Source organism: Ceratina calcarata, unplaced genomic scaffold, assembly GCF_001652005.2.
Source record: "Ceratina calcarata isolate Rehan_Ccalc_2016 unplaced genomic scaffold, ASM165200v1 scaffold48.2, whole genome shotgun sequence".
NCBI classification, from domain to species: Eukaryota; Metazoa; Arthropoda; class Insecta; order Hymenoptera; family Apidae; genus Ceratina; species Ceratina calcarata.
In genome coordinates, this window is record NW_017172225.1 from 3,117,995 (window position 1) to 3,138,146 (window position 20,152).

Here is a 20,152-nt window from a genome sequence, read left to right on the forward strand (position 1 = left end):
CAAAAGTCGTTTTATATTCTTCCAGCAAATTAATATTTAATTACCTAAATTTGATACAGTTTCTTTTGTTTCTTTACGATTCGTTATATTTAAAATCGCTTATGAAGAATCAGCATGGCACGTTTTATTCAGTGTTTTGTAAAAACAAATTAAACCTTACGAATCCAACAAGTATATTTTTGTACACACTATATAATAATATGGCAAATTCAAGAAATGTGTATATGTTATATTATCTATATGTGGATGAAGGGACGCGGTAGCGTCCCGAAGGCAAGTTTGAGTATTAATATATTACAGGAAATTGCAACCTGACTTGGGTATGTATAATATTAAAACCTATAAAGTCAAATGTAATATGTAACGTATCTAAATGCTATCCAACAATAATCTACTATATTTATTTATCTAAGATATTCCAATTTTTTGTCAACTGTGGAGATAAACAATCGATATAACGACTTTGCGTTCGTACTAAATCGGTCGTAATTTAAAGATGAGCCGTATATTATGATTAAGACTTTTAGCATACTTATATTTGAATGATATAATCAAAAGTGTTGTGAATGATATAAAACAATATGGTAATATGTCAACAAACTTAAATATATGTATAGTATTTCAAACAAAAATATACAAATATTACTTATTACTTTTCTATTTTTGTCTACAGTTTTTTGCATACACTTTTATGTACTTTATGCACCAGCTTCAACTGAATAAAATATTTATTAATGACTCAAAATAACAATTTATGAAATGATACTGATGCGAACATGATGCAAAGAGAATTAGCCAAAATGTTAATGATTCCATTTTAAGCCAATTTTAAAGTATCTGCTAAAAACTTCCACATAGCATCAAAATGCAAAACAACGTGAATGGAAAAATATCTTACGGTACTTCCATGCCGTAATAATTATACACCAGTTTTTGCTCAAAGGGGATAAAATTAAAATCATCAACATTAGCTTCATTATTCTTACGTGTAATACATTTCTTAAGCTTAAACTATAGTACGGTGTTTCTTCTTTTCTCTACATGTATATTGTTATGTTACGTTCAATTTATGAAACATCGTTATAAAGAAACACATCTTTTTTCACGCATATGCGACACAGAGAATTCTGTCACTCTTGATAAATTGCATATTTAATGAACTTATTAAACTTCGTGTAAGTTATAAGATAGAACATATACGTGTGCATGTATGTATAAATTGTACAATACACACATACATACAAACATATACGTAAGTATAGCAACGAGGATTATTTTAACTTCATATGCGCACGTCTTCTTTTTACTTTTAAATGATTATACCTCACTGTAATTTCTGTAAATCAACACATCCAATTTGCAATTTGATACTACAGTATTTTTTTCTTTTTTTTTTTAATCATTTACATTACACTGTTGATTAAAGTATAAAGCTTGAAATTTATATTAGTGTCAAGATATAATATCTACCAAGATATCATATAAGAGCCCACATGATCAGTGTCGGAAAATAAATTTAAACAAACAGAAAGTGAAAAATATATATAGACGCGTGATGTTGTGTACGTATATTTATGTGTTCTGCTGGGTAGAGAAAATATTAAGATAGGGCAATCAATCTCAAATCTCACTCGATGAGTTACTACTGGAGTTGTATTCACTCGATGATGAAGCCGACGTTCTACCATAGTCTGCCCTGAAATTGAAGAAATACGTTATTACGTATTTTTCTACTTTGTAAAGTAAGAAATATATAAAAATAAGTAGTCGTTTACGCATGAGATAAAAGGGCAACTAAGCTACGTCCTACGCTATCCTGATGTGCTTCTGTATTCTGATCTCCCAAGTGTTGTCTACAAATAGGACAAGTACCATGCTGCAACAAAAAGAAATGGAGAGTATAAAATATCGCTAGGAATTAATTTTAAAAACTATAACTCACCAATTCTAACCATGGTACAATGCACGGTGCGTGGTACAAGTGCAGACAAGGAAGTTGTTTAACTGGTTCAGAAAGTTTGAAGTCTTCCCAACATACGGAACATTGAAGTTTACTGTCTGTGAAATATAATGTGATATTTATCAAATGTAACTTTTAATCTATAAATATTACATTTTTCACTCATTACGCACTCACCAACATGTAATTCACCCACAGTTATAGTTGGTATTTCATCGATTTGTTTCCGTGGCAAAGGTGGCGGTCCAGTTCCATCCATTTGATTTAATAATTGTGTTACGATCGCGTCTAAGCCATCTTGACCCCAAACATAATCTCCGGGATTTCCCAAGAACAGTCTAATATTGAATCTACATTATTGTGCTTTATTTTAGTAATACCAAATATCGAGTAAAACAATTATGACTTTTATCCTGGGTGAATAAGCTTTTTAGTGACTCCCTATAGAAACATTTATATTTTATGTTTAAATATATGTTTATGAATTGTATAATTGCCAACGTTACAATTTCATTCATTAGGAAGCACACTGACTTTTGATCAGTTAGTTTTCTGCGACAATGATGAAGAATGGAAAGACGTTTAAGGAGTATAGTATTTTCACTAACGGCAGTCAGACAGCACGGCAGCCGATCAGCGAAATTTTTTTAAGTTTGAAAAGTGACGAGGATATGAAATTCCGTGCCGTAGTTGGAAATGCGAGTTATAGGAAAAAGTATGTAAAACTTGGACGATTCGGTCGGATTCGGAAATTTCTGCGGAACAAGTAGGCTATAGTAGATCCCCTACTGTTTAGGTTCAATGGACTTCATTCGTAACCCGTGGGCTACGAATGGCCTGACCGCTTACCGCTGTGCGCAGAATGTATGAAATATGACCTGTACATAGTGAGGATGAACAATTTTATCCCTAAGTAACTACTTCTTCATAGCACTTAATAGTTTAAATAATTTTAACTGACGTGGACAACATACATGTCAAAATTCGATGCATAGTTTTGTTAGTTATTTAAAAAATGTAAATCGAACTTAGTACAATAGCGGTAGTAAGTATGGAAGCATTTAAAAGAATAACGATACTATTGCTAATACTATCTAAACATTTATAATACTACCCTCGCTCATTATTCACTATATCAAGAAGTTTATCATCCTGTTTTATTTATTTTCCAGTATGGCAACCCGATCCATCGAAGGGGTTCCTCGAAGTTTGACCCTCGGTGAATCATCGTAGGTCAGAGCATAGGTGTATGGTAGCCATTCGCATTGTTTTGAAGGAATAGGGGGTGGGGCTTCTTCGATATCCTTTGTTTCTGAGCGTTCGTTGTATACGAACGCTCTGTGTACTTTATTAAGAGCTAACTTTAGAATATTTTTTAAATACCTAACAGTAGAATTAAAATTTCGACATGCATAGCATATAGTTTACATAAGTTAAAACTAATCAAAGTATTAACTGCTCTAAAGATAAGTTGCTTATAGATAAAATTATTCATCCTCTCTATGTATATTGTTGTATTTCATATATTCTGCGCACAACGGTAAGCGGTTAGGTCATTTGTAGTCCACGGCTTATTAATAAAGTCGACGAATCGCTGCTTTGACTAACAATTGGACATAAACCTGAGACGATATGTTTCGCACACTTGGTTACTCATTCCGCAGAAATCTTGCATTTCTAATCACGGCACTGAGTTTCATGTTCCGACAGCGTTTTAAATTCCTACAAAATACGCCGGTTGCTTGCCGTGCCGTCAAACTGCCGTTAGTGGGAATACTCCTTTACATTTATGACATTATATTTTGTTCAAACGCTTTAAATACTATTATTACACACGCATACAAATTTTTAATTCCTTTTCGAGAACTTGACAGAACACAAATCAGGATTACAGTAGAATATAAATGCTATCACAGTAATAACATCAATAATTCAATTAAGATATCTCTACTTGTACTTATATAATTTAAAATAATGAATATACATATATTATGGGTAAATAAATAATAAACCAACGTGCATATGCACATGCATGTAGTGTATGTATGTATACATATAATTAAATGCTTTCACATGTTCGCATGCTAAGTATCTTGTAGCTATATGTACAGAGGTAATGTATACAGGATGTCTGGAGAGGTCAAGAAAGGACTAAACTTACGATACGGAATGTTAAAGATGTCAAATACATAAGAAGAGTTCATATAAACTTATGTTTCAATAAAAAGTTATAAGCGGTTGAAAATTTCTAGAAAAATTGTTCTTAAGATCTTGGATCGTAGCGACTCCTTTTGCCACGCTACCTTCTCTACAGAAATGTATTTCTCTTTCGTTCTTTAATCTTCCTTGACTTTCCATCTTATAATTTTATTATTCTAATGTAATGCGATTAAAATGGACAACATATTTCCTGAATTATGCGATATATATTATCGATGCTCGTATATTTGCAGAAAATAGAAATTTTGATCACTTATTATAACTATCAAAACAGTTAATACATTCATATGCTTGTAACTTTTCAATAAAGCATTTTCGGACATAAGTTTATATGAGCTTTCTCTACGCATTTGTTTTCATTAACATGTGGTATTGTAAGTTTGATTCAGACTTTCTCGAGCTCCCTATATATCGACGCCACGTATTCATAAGACTGTATCTCAACGGATCTATGCAATATAATAGTACTTTACGAATAATTCTACACAATTGTAATTCAAAGCGTGTCAGATGCTCTGCTGAAATACAATGTTGTTGCACCGATGTTCGACTTAAAATCGCCGCGGTCAAGTACAATGCCCTTGCATTCGAGTTACAATCATGCCAAATTATCCATGAAATACGATTATATTGCTTAGATTCGTCGAAATACGATGTTTGTATAAATATGTAGGAGGCATCGACATTTATACATTTATACATTTTGCAAAAGATATATTTCCTAGTATTAAGTTCATTATTATTAGAGTAATAAGCATGTAAAAAGTGCATATTAAAAAAATACTGTGTTTCTGAAAAGAAAATATACTCAATAACTGACTTCTGGATAAGCAAAAAGATTAATATCACCATCATACAAAATAGCGTTTCACTTGAATGAAGAAACACATCTATTCTCAATTAATTAGCAGAAAATCCTGTTTTGTATCGCAATTAAGAAAGTTTTACATGCAAATGAATTAAAACTAATAGATTGCTTTTTCAATTCACTCAGGATAATACTTTACATGTGTAACATACACTAAAACACACAGTTTTATATGAAATCTAATTTTCATATTTATGCTTGAAAAAAATGTACTTAGTATAGCTTTAAAGAATATATTAGATATCCCAAAATGCTTGAGAAATTCACACACAATATTCAGATGAAGAGAAACTTATAAAATGTAAACAAACAAAAGGAATTTATTGTCGAGGATATCTAATAAATATAAAGCTGTTTATATATACGCCAAGGACAGTAAAACTTAGTATGAAACAGAGATTAATACATACACAGGTAGTTGTGCAGCTTGAGCTACGCCTTCCGAGAGATTAAATAAGAAATCTTGTATGAAATTTTCTACAGATATAGGCCCCATATCTTGTCTTCCACGACTGCTAATTAATAGAAAAATAATCATTCGATTCAGTGCATGCGTATATCTTATGTATATTTAAAAAAAAATAGAACAATTATAAGCAAAATTAAAAAGTTCAAATAATATGTCTCTGAACTTACTTATTGGTACGGCGTGTATCTTGAGAATGACGTATACATTGACGGTGTCTTCTATTACCGGCAGGGCCATTGTTTCTGTTACGGTTACTTGGTGTTTCAAATGAATTGGAAAAATCCATTTCATATTCTGCTCTCAGAGGAGCATCTCGATAACTTTCCAAAAGCTATAAACAAGTAAATGATTGAGATAAGAATGAAATACATATTGTTATATACTTACATCATCGAAGTCACCAGTAGTATGCATCGCAGAACCACTATCACTGCTGTCACTTTCTAATTCTTCTATAAAGCCACTTGCACATCTTGGACATGTGTAATCCTACAAAAGATTATATCTGTACATATATGAATGCATTCGTACAGATTTGCAAAAGATATATTTCCTAGTATTAAGTTCATTATTATTAGAGTAATAAGCATGTAAAAAGTGCATATTAAAAAAATACTGTGTTTCTGAAAAGAAAATATACTCAATAACTGACTTCTGGATAAGCAAAAAGATTAATATCACCATCATACAAAATAGCGTTTCACTTGAATGAAGAAACACATCTATTCTCAATTAATTAGCAGAAAATCCTGTTTTGTATCGCAATTAAGAAAGTTTTACATGCAAATGAATTAAAACTAATAGATTGCTTTTTCAATTCACTCAGGATAATACTTTACATGTGTAACATACACTAAAACACACAGTTTTATATGAAATCTAATTTTCATATTTATGCTTGAAAAAAATGTACTTAGTATAGCTTTAAAGAATATATTAGATATCCCAAAATGCTTGAGAAATTCACACACAATATTCAGATGAAGAGAAACTTATAAAATGTAAACAAACAAAAGGAATTTATTGTCGAGGATATCTAATAAATATAAAGCTGTTTATATATACGCCAAGGACAGTAAAACTTAGTATGAAACAGAGATTAATACATACACAGGTAGTTGTGCAGCTTGAGCTACGCCTTCCGAGAGATTAAATAAGAAATCTTGTATGAAATTTTCTACAGATATAGGCCCCATATCTTGTCTTCCACGACTGCTAATTAATAGAAAAATAATCATTCGATTCAGTGCATGCGTATATCTTATGTATATTTAAAAAAAAATAGAACAATTATAAGCAAAATTAAAAAGTTCAAATAATATGTCTCTGAACTTACTTATTGGTACGGCGTGTATCTTGAGAATGACGTATACATTGACGGTGTCTTCTATTACCGGCAGGGCCATTGTTTCTGTTACGGTTACTTGGTGTTTCAAATGAATTGGAAAAATCCATTTCATATTCTGCTCTCAGAGGAGCATCTCGATAACTTTCCAAAAGCTATAAACAAGTAAATGATTGAGATAAGAATGAAATACATATTGTTATATACTTACATCATCGAAGTCACCAGTAGTATGCATCGCAGAACCACTATCACTGCTGTCACTTTCTAATTCTTCTATAAAGCCACTTGCACATCTTGGACATGTGTAATCCTACAAAAGATTATATCTGTACATATATGAATGCATTCGTACAGAATACGAATTCCATAATTCATTATACTCAAAATGTGGTATACTTAAGGGATAACGACCAATAAGCATTACAATTAATTTGTATAATACAGAAATAATCAAGAGTTTACCATAGCAATAAATTTCACAAATGTAGATGAAAAGTAATAAAAAAAAGATGAACATAGAAGTATTTAAAGCATGCAAATGAGCGACCATGTTAAAACAATATCAATATTGGAATAATTTCAGTATGACTACATAATAGTGGATCATAAAAAATGGCAATATTTAATCAATTAGTATCATGAGAATGAAGAAATAGGAGGAAATTTAATTTTGTGTGTGTTACTGAAATGACAAAACGAAAGAAGTAATTTAGAATATTAATAATAAGATCCCGTTTGATTCACGATTATTAACAGTAAAAATAGCGAAACATACTTACAGGTAACAGACGTTCAATTTCGATACTGCATTTGTGACAAAAAAATCGGGATATTGGCCCGTCTACAACGGCTTCCGCCATCTTTTACGTGTCCTCTTTGCTCCTCTTGCCTATTTCTGACTACCGTGATGAATCGTGATCCGTCACAATTCTTGGTACATGTAATTCGATTGCGTTTCAAGCGAAAGCCGAAACAGAACTAGAAAACTACCAATTTTAAATGATACCTTTATGCAGCACGAGATGGCGTCTGATTAAATTAGCCGATTACACATTAAATAACTCGTTATTGCGTTCATTTGTACGATTATTGTTTCAATTTTTCATATTCTTTCCTCCATTGAAATTTTCCATTTTATTTATCAATTGCCAGTTATGTAATAGCCTTGTAGGCCTTATCATTTATCTCTATTCGGAAAATACACATGAAGAAAGCATTCTTCAAAGAACTTAATTGACACTATGTACTGAACGATAAATTGTACATCTTTCTTCTTGTCAAGGTTAAACAGCTTATCGTTCTTAACACTTCTTATTTTTCACAACACAAAAATATTTTAAATAGATTAATTAGTTTATCGATCGTTAAATATTGTACGTAAATATGGACGTATTATCCATACGTGAATTCCAAATATATCTCAACGAACGGATGTAATATAGGTTAGGTTCAAATACTTACACGCATGCGTACCAACGTGTGCGTACAATGTGATAATTCTTCGCTAATCGTATTATTTATTTTTGATTTATGCTAACCGTGCTGAGGGTAAAATGGCAAAATGCACGGTTTACTCTGCTTAGGTAATGCTACGTGTACTAACTGCTACTGAATTTTCGAATCACATGCGCGTGGCACGTATCCACTGAAGGAAACAGTAGAAGAGGAACTTGTGACCAGGGATCTCGGAATTTATCCCTCGGTGTCCTCGGCTGGAAAGTGGGGACGACGCGACCATGGTGGGGACTGGTACTTGATGGGGGTATGCTAGACATGATCAACGAAGGCGCATGAGGAGAATAGTAGTAGGGATCGAAATACAGGCGAAAAAGAGGGGAAGCGAACCGTGCGGGATAAATTCTGAGATCCCTGCTTGTGACTCCTCAGCATGAAATTTGTGCATTCTGGAACACCCCGTATAGGGGTGGCAATATGGTTGCCGAATTTTCAAACACTTACCATGTCTTTAACATGTGAAATTATACATACAACTAAAAACAAATAGTTTATGTAAAGTATTGATTTATTACAATCAAATGATAGTCTACTGACATAAATGTTCTAGTATAACTTATATCAATTTATAATATTTCACTTACATTAAGTAAGTGCAATAAAGATCTTATACTAAAACTACTCAGATAAATATATTACAATATTTTTAGATCATCACTAGACGAACAATGAAGTAATTCAAATTTTTGTACCGTTTGAACTACAAGAGTCTTGAACGTTTTTTTCAAATTCATTTTAAGTCCAGCTTGTACCTTTTTTCGTCGAACGATTGTATGCATATAGAAAGAGATTATAATATAATGAACACATTTTTTTTCAAAAATGGAATATAGTCCAGTTTTAATGAACACACGAAATGCGTCGATTATCATAGGAAGTGATTTCAATTTCCACAAACTTCCATTTACAATGTGAAGCATACATACATATATCTTTATATCGCCTCCATTTTAGTTGTTTCCGTTTTTTTAAAACGTAATTTCTATTAATTTCATTCCCGCTATGACGACGCTTTTTATCCGTAAATTACATTTATAAACAATTTCTGATAGTGTCCTTTTCTGTTGTAATTATATAATGTCATTTTTTCCGATAACCATAACGGTAATGTCAATATTTTAGTTGAGTTTTCNTAGTTGAGACAAATAACTATACTTTTGTTACAGTATATCTAATAATTGTTAAACTGACATTAACAGAAATATACAATAATAATGTAAGAAAAAATAAAATTTGTACGTATGCACTATCGTAATAAAATGATGTGTGTAATATTTTTGTCGTTGGTATGTAACATATTGATAACTATTCATCCTAGAGTTTATCAGTTTATAAAATATTTGCGAGGATAGTAACAAAATTTAACGTGCATGCAAGACAATAAATAAATATATTTCAAAGTAGGATTTTAACTCGCAATTGAGATTCTGATATTAAGTCAAATAAATGCTTTAATAATATAGAATACTTATGATCAGTCTGGTTCTTAAATTCTATTGATAGACAAATAATAAAATTACTGAAAAATCCATGATTTTGCATTGTGTTTTCTCATCTCGGTTCTTCTTGTAATATGATTTAAGAATCATTATAATCACCAATTAGAAGTAATGAGCATTTCATTTGATTGACTTAAAAATATTTCGGGTGTTAAAATCAGTTAGTAGATGTGTTCGCGTTATGTACAAGTAAACTTTTTCTTTATGTAGAATCTGGTTAACTATGATCAACATTTCCATTAAAAATTTGGAGAAAAATGGACTACGAAAAAGTGCTTTACATCGGAAGTAAAAAGCAAGAATTAAAGAGTTATGATATTAGATCCGGTTCTTGAGACAGTTATCGACAACCGAAAAAATGCCATAACTATTATTAGGTAGGTCTTGACTCCCCTGACTTACATCGGTTTTGGCTTTACTTTTTCGGAGTCGATATTATATATGTAGCTACAGGACCGATATAATATCGGTTTCAAAGAACCGAAAGTCACACTGTTATATCTAATAACAGTTATGAAATTTTTTCTGTTCTCTTGAAACTTTTTCGGTCAGAATCGATATACAGGGTGAATCACGAATCGTGATCAGTAGAAATTAGTTTATTAGCATTAGCAGTTCGATCGCAAATGTTTTTATCACTATGAACTGCTAATGCTAATAAACTAATTTCTACTGATCACGATTCGTGATTCACCCTGTATGACAGTTTGAAGCAGTTATTTTACGATTCTTTTCAAAAGTAAAAAGTAAATTTTCCTGAGTTTTAATTTATGTAGATTTCAAGACGAATATTATGTATCTTGTATGTGCGCACAACACACGGTTAGTCGTATACACACGCGTGCTCGTATACGCACACAGAAATATAAGAGAAGAGGACCAACATTTAAATGATGCATAAAAATGCGTAACATACATATGCACGTCGTAACACTGATTCACACTATTCGGACAGATAGATCTGCTTCTGTGTACTATTTTTTATATGTATATATATATATGTTATATTTAACGAAATGTAAAAGAAATGCATTTCAAACTAAGCTCTATGCAGACATATTTTCAGTTCATAATTTGCGTTTGTATTCAACGATGATATGTATCTTCAAAATATTTCAAAACATATTTGTGTGTAGACTGTATATGTATTTATATTTTATGATGAATACACTTTTGATTTTTTTTGCAAAAAAATATTATAAGACGAAGCCTAAGAAGGTTCAGAAAGTGCAGGTTCAGTATGCTCAATTACGTTGAAAAATAAAAATTTCTATGTGCATATTATAAAAATACTGTAAAAAATCAAGAGCATAGATTAAGGATAATCTAATATCGACATTATTAGGTATTTTGATCAATTATCAAATTGTTCTTGATTCAGTTGCTTACCTATCAACTTTCACTGTCTTTATCTTTTCGAATGACGAACGTTGAAATGATATTTAATCAAAACGTAATATACATAAATCCAAACTGGAAACAGTGCGTATAGTGTGAACCAAGTCGGTCTTTATATTTTAAGTCCTTTAATTTCTGTAGAAATGTTTTACTGCTTGCGCAGTAAGAATGTTTCGTTATTCGACTGCACAAGACAATGTGATAAAAATTGCATTTTCGATTATTATTTAACGAATGATATGCATCGAACACAGTTTACAACCGGTCTAAAGATGTCATACTGTTACTTTTTCTTTAATGTGTGTTGTTAAGTTGAACTTATTTGAAATCGTAAGTTGTTATATAATAATACATATGTATCTAAACTTTGCTCTCATAGTTTAATAACATGTAAGGAAAAACTATGGGAGCAAAAAAGTACTCATTTTTCTCGTCTTACATTGTCATGAGTAGATGTTAATAGTTTACATACAGTAAAGAACAGAAAAACATTTCATTGGAATACTTACTAATATTCCATTGACAACAATATAATACTGTTGCCTGCAACATAATAAAATATGAGCATTGTTCAACCGCAATAATAATGATTTTTAATCAATGGCAATGTATCATAAATTTAATAATAATTATATGACACATGGAAAGTGTGTTGGTAACTAATTTTCGTCCGATGATTCTGTGGAACTTTGAGGCATAGGGTTGAACCAATTCTCGCGAACGCCTGTGCTCCTAAATGTAAGAGAATATTGATAAAATCTAATGCACAGGAATAGATAATACTAATACAAATAGAATGTGTAATATTATTAATGAAAAATTAAATGAAATACAAAGAAAGAAAGCCGAATTATTATGTTTATAATTACCTTGTTCTCTGTCTGGTACTTATAGGCAGTGTGAGTGACGTTCTATAATACTGTGGGGTAGCATTCAAACTCGTTTCATCTGGTCTTCTATGTAACGTCATAGTTTCATGCGGCGAAGTAACTAATTCATCCTCGTTATCCAAGTAGTAACGAGAGCCCGTTGCGCTTTTACAATTCTCACATTCGCTTCTGTAATCATCTGCATCGTCATGTAAAGTAGGAAGAGCTTGCATACTGCAAGTACACGCTACTGATTCAAAACTTCCTTCCTCGTTGATTTCATTGGCTACGCTTAACGGGGGCTGGAATGCATGAAAGAATCATGAGCTTCTTGTAATGTACATGTTTCTATCTCGGAAACACGATCACAATGTCATTCTATACTATACCTTGAAATCGTGAGGCTTGACAATTTTTTGATCTAGCAATTGCCTTGCAGGTTGTAATCCCGAAGAAGTTGCCAGAGGAGGAGGTGGTTGTAATTGTATGTCTTCATAGAATGTGCTAGGATTCGTATTTGTATTTTCCAATTTTGTTACGTTAACGTTTTGTGGCGTCGAATGTGGCGAAGGTATATTCACTATATTAACATCTGTCGTTATCGCGGGTCGTAGAAATTCTATCTGAGTGCAATCATTTATAATTTCCTGAAGCTTCGCTCCAGTACGTGTCGTTAAAATTTTAGGAATCGTACGATGAGTAGCCACGTTTGAATTTGATAAAGTCGCAGATATTGTGAATGCTCCAGCTTGACGAGGGAGAGTGGTATGCGTTTGATAATTTTTCGGTAAAATAGGTGGTAAAGTGGATACTGGCTGTAAGTTAGGTTGTACAACTACATCGGTATGCTGGTTAACAAAGTTGGGTATTCCAATGGGTGCTGGCAAATTCTCATAAGTATTTGTTCCCATTGTGAAACTCGTCGTAGAAGTTCCTACGCTAACACTTGGAGGTACCATTTCACTTTGATTCATTTGACGATAACTGGCATATATGTTCGGATTTGATATTGGTCTGTTCGGTGCTGAGATTAAGCCATTTTGATTCGCGATACTGGCGTCGCAAACTATCGTCGTCGAATTGCTGTTTATTCCACTTTGTGCGCTTCCTACTAGTGATATACTTGTATGGCTATTGGTATTTGGCAAATAGCTGTTTGGATAATTCAGCTGCGGAAGTGCTTGCGGGTTCATCGATAAAAGTGCTTGTTCTGCTCGTGCCGCTGCTACCGCCTCTTCGTACGGAGGCGGCGCTTCCCCGCGCGGAAAGTAATTGCTAGGTGGTTTCCATAACGGATAACTAACTCCACATCCATAGGGAATGTCATCCATAGGGACACCGTGTGACAGTCCATCTCGTTCTAAATATCCCGTACTACCTAAGTTTCTTTGGTCCTCTGCCAACTGTCTGTTTTGTCGTCCTGCCACACAAACTTTCACAAAATAATCAACATTTCTGCTACATTATTAAAAATAGTTAGACAAATTTCGGGAGATAAAATACCTCGTATCTTCCTTTGGCGGAATCGATGTATGAAAAAAAGTAATAAACTCAGTGATAACACTGCTGTCACAAAACTAGCAACGGATCGTAGTCCTATGTCATAATTTGTGGTAGCATCTGTTGTATTGCTACCGATCCCGTCTGTTTTGTCATTTGGTATAGATAACATTGCATCATCCATACAAATGTATTGACAGCAGATAGCACCGGAAGATTTGCAATATTCCTGTTGAATGCAAAATGTCATGTCAATCACGTAAAACCAAATTAATGTTGCATAAAAAGCAATACGATTATTTTGGCACGTGAAATACCTCTGCATACTTGCAAACAAGCGCTTTACACCATTTTGGATTGCCATTATCACATACACACAGCGTACAGGGTTCAGGGCCGGGAATATATATAAAAGTATTTTCAGAAGATCTTCCTTGTTGATCTTTGCAAGTGACCCCACTTTCTGCATGAATAACTGGAAAATATTTGACAAAGTACAGGTATTTATATGAACTTTTAGTTGTATATTCATTGAAGTCAATATTTAATGCATATGTTGTGTGGCATATTCGATACTGATCGTTAAGCACATGCTTAGAAATTGTAAAGATATATGTGACGTGAGGGGTCTGCCAGATAAGAGGATAAGAAATACCCTTAAGGTAAGAAATAAACCATGGGCCAGTTGATAGTTTACCTGAAACAATATGTGTATCTCCATCAGGGGAGTAGTAATAGGAACGGGATTTCTGTTGCAAACTCCAGATGTGAGAAATAAAAAACCAGTTCTGTTATACAAGTTTTAAAAAGGGAAACCATATTTATATTTTATATAATAAGTGTAAATCAACGTAATTATTGTCCATGAATTTTGTTAACTTTTTCGTTGTGTCTCTGTGTGCGTCAATAAAAAAAAAATAAAAAACTAATACGTTTAATTTGATTTTAAAGCATTTTCACCCTCCTATCCAGATATATCCTTTATATGCGGCTAATAAAAATGTACCACGTTTAGTTTATTGCATCAAAATCAGTGAAGAAGCAGGTGAACGGCAATACATGCGATGTATGCACGTTACGTCAATCGAACAATCCATTGAGTAATTAAGTGGTGAACCTTTGGGAAAAATTGCTACGATCAAAGTAGTATAGAATTTTAGATCATGCAAAATTGGAAAACGTTAAAAAAAATCGATATTAATGCGCTATAGAATGCACCGAACAGACAATGGATCAGAGATATACTGAAATACAGATATGTAATTTCGAATAAAGGCTTATTATACATCTAATCTGTATGAAAAACATTAGGGTACATACGGAGAGTATAAATAGTTGTTCAAAAAGAAGCGACCATAGGTGAAGCAGTAGTTTGAAGAAAAACAATAAGAGAAATCGGTATATTAAAGGAAACGAGAAGGAGTTACAAACTTACCGTTAAAAGATAGAATATACGCGTAAACTGCATAACCGAGAAGGTTATCACCACTGTATTTCATTCTGCGTTTGTTATCTCATCATAATCGTCAGCACTGGCGCGGTGTGCAGCAACGTTGCGAACGGAACGTTTCAAATCGTGTTTCGTATCGAAGGCTCGCCACCGTCGCTTCTCGACATTTTTCACGACACAATAACAGTTAGCAACATCTTTGTTACTAATACACCTGTATCACGGATTACTTATGCAGAAGCAACAGTTATTTTCACACACCTGCATATCTTAGAAACAGTTCTTTGACTATCCCAACTGTCCTTGTGCAGTATGCGTCCTCTCAAATAGGCACACCAACTTGCATCTACTTTGCACCGACTCCCGAACCCGGAATGATCGATTAGTAAACGGAGCGGCTATCGGTGTCGAGCACTGATGTCGTAACCAACGCCATCTTCGAACTGTTGCTGCAGTCTACATTGTCCATCAATTGAAATTATGAAAAATGCGAGATTTATCGAACATGATAAAAAAATAATAGTTCCGAAACAAAATACATCCCTCCAACCTGCCCTTTTTAACCTATCACATATATCATGTAAAATATAAATAAATTTCCATGTAGATAAACAAAAAATATTCGTTTCCCAAAAATTGATCAAAATTTCAGCGTGTAAAGAGCAAAGAAAAAATTAAACAGAAAATATTGTAACATCCTCGAACTTCCATCAAAGTTTCAAATTCCCGTTACAAAGTACGTAAGGATCATTATAGAACTTACAAACTTTTACTAACTTGAAGCTACTAAAACTATGAAGATATCAAATATTTAAATATTTAGCAATGTACATGTCCACATGCATAGGTCCTGGATATTAAGTTTAGAAAATAATCATGGAAATGGAAAAGAACGATGATTCTCCTGAAGACGTTAAGCGAGCCACATCAGTAAATCGTGAAATAAAGAAAGGACTGAAAGATGATACGTTTGAAGGATATCCACGAGTAGTGGAAAGAAAGAAAAGATGGGAACATTGTGACAAAGCAGTTACAAAAAAATCTAAGGCAAATTAAACGCTTTTAATATTTAATAATAAGTAATAATTTTTTCTTCTTCTTAATAATAAGTAATAACTCTTCTTTGGTCTCCTGATATTTCAACTATAACGTAATTATATCCTTCGAATCATCAATTTCTGTTAAAAAAAATTGGACGATAACTATATGTATAGTTACCACTGATTTCTCAATTTATTCAGTAGCAAACCGAAAAGTCAAATGGAGATTGTTGCCAAGCAGATAGGAAAAGAAGGAAGAGAGGCCGAAAGTTTTTAATGGTTCCAATAGCTGGAGAACCATGCGTACTTTCAAAGCAAGATATTATACCTAGACACTGTTTAACGAAAAAAGAACACATCGATATATTAGCGACTTCAAGGTAAAAGTTTACAATTTTTTAACGGCACAACTTGTTTATTCTTAATTGGTCCAAAATTAAACGTAACTCGATACTTTCTTTATAGTCGAAGATGTCCGATAGAGTGTCGTCAGAAAATGGTACTTCGAAAATTGAAACCTGTCTCACAACGGATTAAAGAATTGGCACATCCGGTAAGACATCGAATGTTGATCACTTTACAAGAAGGTGCGTCAATATTACCCCCGGCGCTTTTGGATAATCTCGTTCAAACTGTAGAACATGAAACCTGCTTGACTCCTGAGTAAAGTATCAGTTAATCCGATAATTGTCGTCTTAATGTGGAGTATCGTCAAATTTACAAACTATGAATTTTGTTTGCAGACAAGCAGCGAAAGTCTCGCGCAAAAAGAAACCGCGGGACAAGAAAAGAAAAGGAAAACCAGAAATGTGGCACTCGAAAGAGACAAAACAATTAAAGAAAACAACTGTTGGTATCACAAGTCCAGGAGCGTTCGACAAAGATGCAATCACCTGTCAGTATATTATGGCTGAGCGCTTTGTGCGAAGCATCTTAAAATGGAGGGGTTCACTTCCAAAAGAGGAGATCAGCGATGTCACGGAAGTGATAGTTAAACGTTTAACGCAAGTACTTGAGTACACTCCAACGCAAAGCGAAGATCGTAAATCACAACAGATGCGATTTTTGGCCGACGTGATAGCTTCTTGGGTAACTGGCGTGGTATCTGAAGTTGCGGAGTATCAGGAAGAGAAAATGCGAGAACGATGCAAGAAGAAAGAAGAGGAATTAAGGGAGGCTGAAGAAGAACTGAGAGACTGGGAAGAAAGCGAAGATGAAGATGAGGACAGATATAAACCTAAACGTGATGAATACATAGAGGAGGAGGAAGAAGAAGAAGAGGAAGAAGACGTGGAAGAAGAAATAGAAGAAGAACCGGAAAAGGAGGAGGAGGTAGAAGGGGAGATAGAGTATGAAGTACAAGAAGCAGAAATTACATTGGAAGAAGAGGAAGAAGAACTGGAAGTAACGGAAATAGAATTAGCAGTTGATGTGGAAACTGAGACCCAAGTGGAATCGGAAGTACAGATTGAAACAGAGATACAAACAGAAGAGAAACCAGTAGCTGAAGCAGAGGTAGAAGCTACTGAGTTAGAAGCGGAAGTAGCTGCTGGCGAAGCGGCCGCAGCTGAAGCAGCCGCAGCTGAAGCGGCCGCAGCTGAAGCGGCCGCAGCTGAAGCGGCCGCAGCGGAAGCAGCCGCAGCGGAAGCAGCCGCAGCGGAAGCAGCCGCAGCGGAAGCAGCCGCAGCTGAAGCGGCCGCGGCGGAAGCAGCTGCGGCAGAAGCAGCAGCGGCAGAAGCAGCAGCGGCAGAGGCGGCAGCGGCAGAAGCAGCAGCGGCAGAGGCGGCAGCGGCAGAAGCAGCTGCAGCAGAAGCAACTGCGACAGAAGCAGCCGCGGCAGAAGCAACAGCGACAGAAGCAGCCACGGCAGAAGCGGCAGCGACAGAAGCAGCCACGGCAGAAGCGGCAGCGGCAGAGGCGGCAGTGGCAGAGGCGGCAGCCGCAGAAGCGGCCGCGGCAGAAGCAGTCACGGCAGAGGCGGCAGCGGCAGAAGCGGCCGCGGCAGAAACCGCCGCAGCAGAGGCAGCGGCGGCAGAAGCGGCCGCAGCAGAAGAAGAACCTGCACCTCCGGAAACAATAATTGGGGAAGAGGAAGAAATACCTAAAGAGCCAAGTATAATAAGGGTTGAGAAAGATGTGTCTAAAGAAATAGATATTATGAAGGGTCTAGAAGAATTGCTGAAAACAGATTTACCTTTCCTCACGTTCGATAAGATCATTGATGCAGTCTATAAAATGATTGAAAGCATGCCAGAAAATGCAGGCGAGGATCCAATAACAAATGGCATACATCGCGCGATTTATGAGAAACTAAGTAACATTGTATTGTTAGAAGATCCGGATCTTTTGACGGAAGAATTGAAGACTATAATGAACGTAGTGTGCGGGAAGATCGCCAATTGGTTGAGATCAATTCTAACGAAATCTCAGCTCGCGTTTATGGAAAAGTATATGCCGGAAGTGGAATCGAAGGAAATCAGAGACTGGACTAGGTGGCTTGAATACATTAGCGATGTGGCTAAAGACTGGAATGTATGGTTACGTAGCGTAATAGAAAAGATATTCGAAATGAAGCACGAAGACATCACGCGCGGAGAGTGGCATGATTGGACAAAGTCCGTTGATACTAAGGCTTTGCTTTGGCGACGATTTCACTTGCAAACTTTACACCAGGCACAACGCCATGTTACATTGTTACTTGGGCGACATGTTGTTAAAACTGGGATGAAGGGATTCATTGCTCCTGATACTTCCGAACGATTGATTACAACTACAGATCTACGCGCCCCTTCAGAAGCCTAAACGGGTGTACTCGAATTTACTTACTATATTAGCATTGGTTACTGATATATGCATGCGTCATTATTGATGAATGCATATTTTTTCTTACTTCTTAACTTCCACTAAAGTACTGCGCAGCTAAGTGCAATGCAAAATACGTTTACACCAAACGTAAGTTTGCCTTATTTGTGCATAATTTTATTTCTTTATCTTTTTATTCCTCTCGTTGTAAAAATATCTAATAATTTCGACTTTTACAATACACAATCCAACAAAATTTTAGCTATTATGTATACTTAGTTGACGTAGTTCACAATGGTACGTGTTCTTAAAGACCTACAGCAACGATACCATCGGTACAGTTGAAATGTGAATGAGAACAATTCCATACGTGAAAGTCTCGCACGACCTCGATTGAGACCTTAGAATTCGGAAACGTTTTCAACTTTCAAGATCATCGTTCAATAACAAATATATTAATCCACTTGAAGTCGATTTGTTTGTCAAAATTTATAGTGACATGAAACAACAACAACAACAATTCGACCAATTTCCACGAAATATTGAGATACAAAGAAAAATGTAAAAATAAGAAAAAAATGTGTATAATTTTTAAATGATAAAATAAACAAACGTCATTTCAAAGATATAAGGTTTTTAGTACGTTAATTTACTTTATGACTACGTTTTTATTATGACGACATAATATTTATATTTTGTGATTCTAAATTAATCTCAAATCATAATCTCAAATGGGCATTATGGATGATGCACGAGCATCGTACAATTTGAAGTATTATACAAGGTATACAAGGTGAGGCATCTTACTACTTAGTCGATCAGATAGAAAAATGGTTAGGAACAAAACGTATTTATTTGTCATCCTACAATTGAGATCTTAAACAATGAAACTTTCTATTTAAAAAACGAAGATCCATATCAATTGTCCGCTTTATTTGTTTGAAACGTTTTTCTCGATGGTCGAGTTCGCGTATCTATTCTGACGTCGGCATTACAAACCACGATCTTATAGACAGGTCTGGATACTCTATACCTGTGAAAACGGGACCGATTTGTACACAAAAATATAAGATCGTGTTACAAACTGTTTAATGATCTATAGAGTCAATCCCAAAAGTTTATGTACCTTAGAAAAACACATTTCCGATAATTAAAAAGAAATCAGACGTCGGTAGAATAATGCTAATAATAAATAGCTACGTGCTAAAAAGTAT

At 34.4% G+C, this 20,152-nt stretch overlaps 3 protein-coding genes across 11 annotated transcripts; 1 reads left to right on the forward strand and 2 right to left on the reverse strand.

Annotated features, from left to right (window-relative positions):
* Positions 1-634: 634 nt before the first annotated feature.
* On the reverse strand, positions 635-8,517 carry Iru (E3 ubiquitin-protein ligase Iruka). 8 transcript variants are annotated; one of them, XM_018029048.2, is made up of 9 exons: positions 8,327-8,517; positions 7,645-7,851; positions 7,074-7,175; positions 6,854-7,017; positions 6,628-6,732; positions 2,138-2,310; positions 1,943-2,058; positions 1,776-1,876; positions 635-1,696 (listed from the first exon to the last, which is right to left on the reverse strand). In XM_018029048.2, the coding sequence occupies exons 2-9, from the start codon at positions 7,723-7,725 to the stop codon at positions 1,621-1,623; spliced, it is 918 nt and encodes a 305-aa protein (XP_017884537.1). In that variant the 5' UTR covers positions 7,726-7,851; positions 8,327-8,517; the 3' UTR covers positions 635-1,620. The 8 variants fall into 8 exon arrangements, with proteins under 8 accessions (XP_017884537.1, XP_017884536.1, XP_017884538.1 ...); XM_018029047.2 differs by lacking the exon at positions 8,327-8,517 and adding an exon at positions 7,872-8,310 and having other exon boundaries at positions 7,645-7,795; XM_018029049.2 differs by lacking the exon at positions 8,327-8,517 and having other exon boundaries at positions 6,628-6,729; positions 7,645-8,311.
* A 2,962-nt stretch (positions 8,518-11,479) lies between these two features.
* On the reverse strand, positions 11,480-15,479 carry LOC108627914 (uncharacterized). Of its 2 annotated transcripts, none has more exons than XM_018029509.2 (6): positions 15,082-15,479; positions 13,964-14,121; positions 13,650-13,875; positions 12,536-13,566; positions 12,147-12,448; positions 11,480-12,009 (listed from the first exon to the last, which is right to left on the reverse strand). In XM_018029509.2, the coding sequence occupies exons 1-6, from the start codon at positions 15,143-15,145 to the stop codon at positions 11,937-11,939; spliced, it is 1,854 nt and encodes a 617-aa protein (XP_017884998.1). In that variant the 5' UTR covers positions 15,146-15,479; the 3' UTR covers positions 11,480-11,936. The 2 variants fall into 2 exon arrangements, with proteins under 2 accessions (XP_017884998.1, XP_017884997.1); XM_018029508.2 differs by having other exon boundaries at positions 12,536-13,578.
* A 458-nt stretch (positions 15,480-15,937) lies between these two features.
* Positions 15,938-19,501, forward strand: LOC108627611 (putative abhydrolase domain-containing protein DDB_G0269086). Its single transcript, XM_018028921.2, has 4 exons — positions 15,938-16,143; positions 16,341-16,516; positions 16,602-16,799; positions 16,880-19,501. Exons 1-4 carry the CDS (start codon positions 15,973-15,975, stop codon positions 18,936-18,938), a joined length of 2,604 nt encoding a protein of 867 aa, XP_017884410.1. The 5' UTR covers positions 15,938-15,972; the 3' UTR covers positions 18,939-19,501.
* The last annotated feature ends 651 nt before the right edge of the window (positions 19,502-20,152 follow it).

What these genes read in the sequence shown, in the direction of transcription:
- Iru (XM_018029048.2), bottom strand. Translation starts at nt 7,725, where the DNA reads ATGGCGGAAGCCGTTGTAGACGGGCCAATATCCCGATTTTTTTGTCAC. An exon ending in CAAGCTGCACAACTACCTGT is followed by an intron (nt 2,311 to 6,627) that starts GTATGTATTAAT and finishes ACAATAATGTAG; the next exon opens with ATTCAATATTAGACTGTTCT. An exon ending in TGTGGGTGAATTACATGTTG is followed by an intron (nt 2,059 to 2,137) that starts GTGAGTGCGTAA and finishes TATATTTCACAG; the next exon opens with ACAGTAAACTTCAATGTTCC.
- LOC108627914 (XM_018029508.2), bottom strand. Translation starts at nt 15,145, where the DNA reads ATGAAATACAGTGGTGATAACCTTCTCGGTTATGCAGTTTACGCGTAT. An exon ending in TTGTTTGCAAGTATGCAGAG is followed by an intron (nt 13,876 to 13,963) that starts GTATTTCACGTG and finishes TGCATTCAACAG; the next exon opens with GAATATTGCAAATCTTCCGG. An exon ending in AGTACCAGACAGAGAACAAG is followed by an intron (nt 12,010 to 12,146) that starts GTAATTATAAAC and finishes TCTTACATTTAG; the next exon opens with GAGCACAGGCGTTCGCGAGA.
- LOC108627611 (XM_018028921.2), top strand. Translation starts at nt 15,973, where the DNA reads ATGGAAATGGAAAAGAACGATGATTCTCCTGAAGACGTTAAGCGAGCC. An exon ending in CAGTTACAAAAAAATCTAAG is followed by an intron (nt 16,144 to 16,340) that starts GCAAATTAAACG and finishes TTTATTCAGTAG; the next exon opens with CAAACCGAAAAGTCAAATGG. An exon ending in GAAACCTGCTTGACTCCTGA is followed by an intron (nt 16,800 to 16,879) that starts GTAAAGTATCAG and finishes TTTTGTTTGCAG; the next exon opens with ACAAGCAGCGAAAGTCTCGC.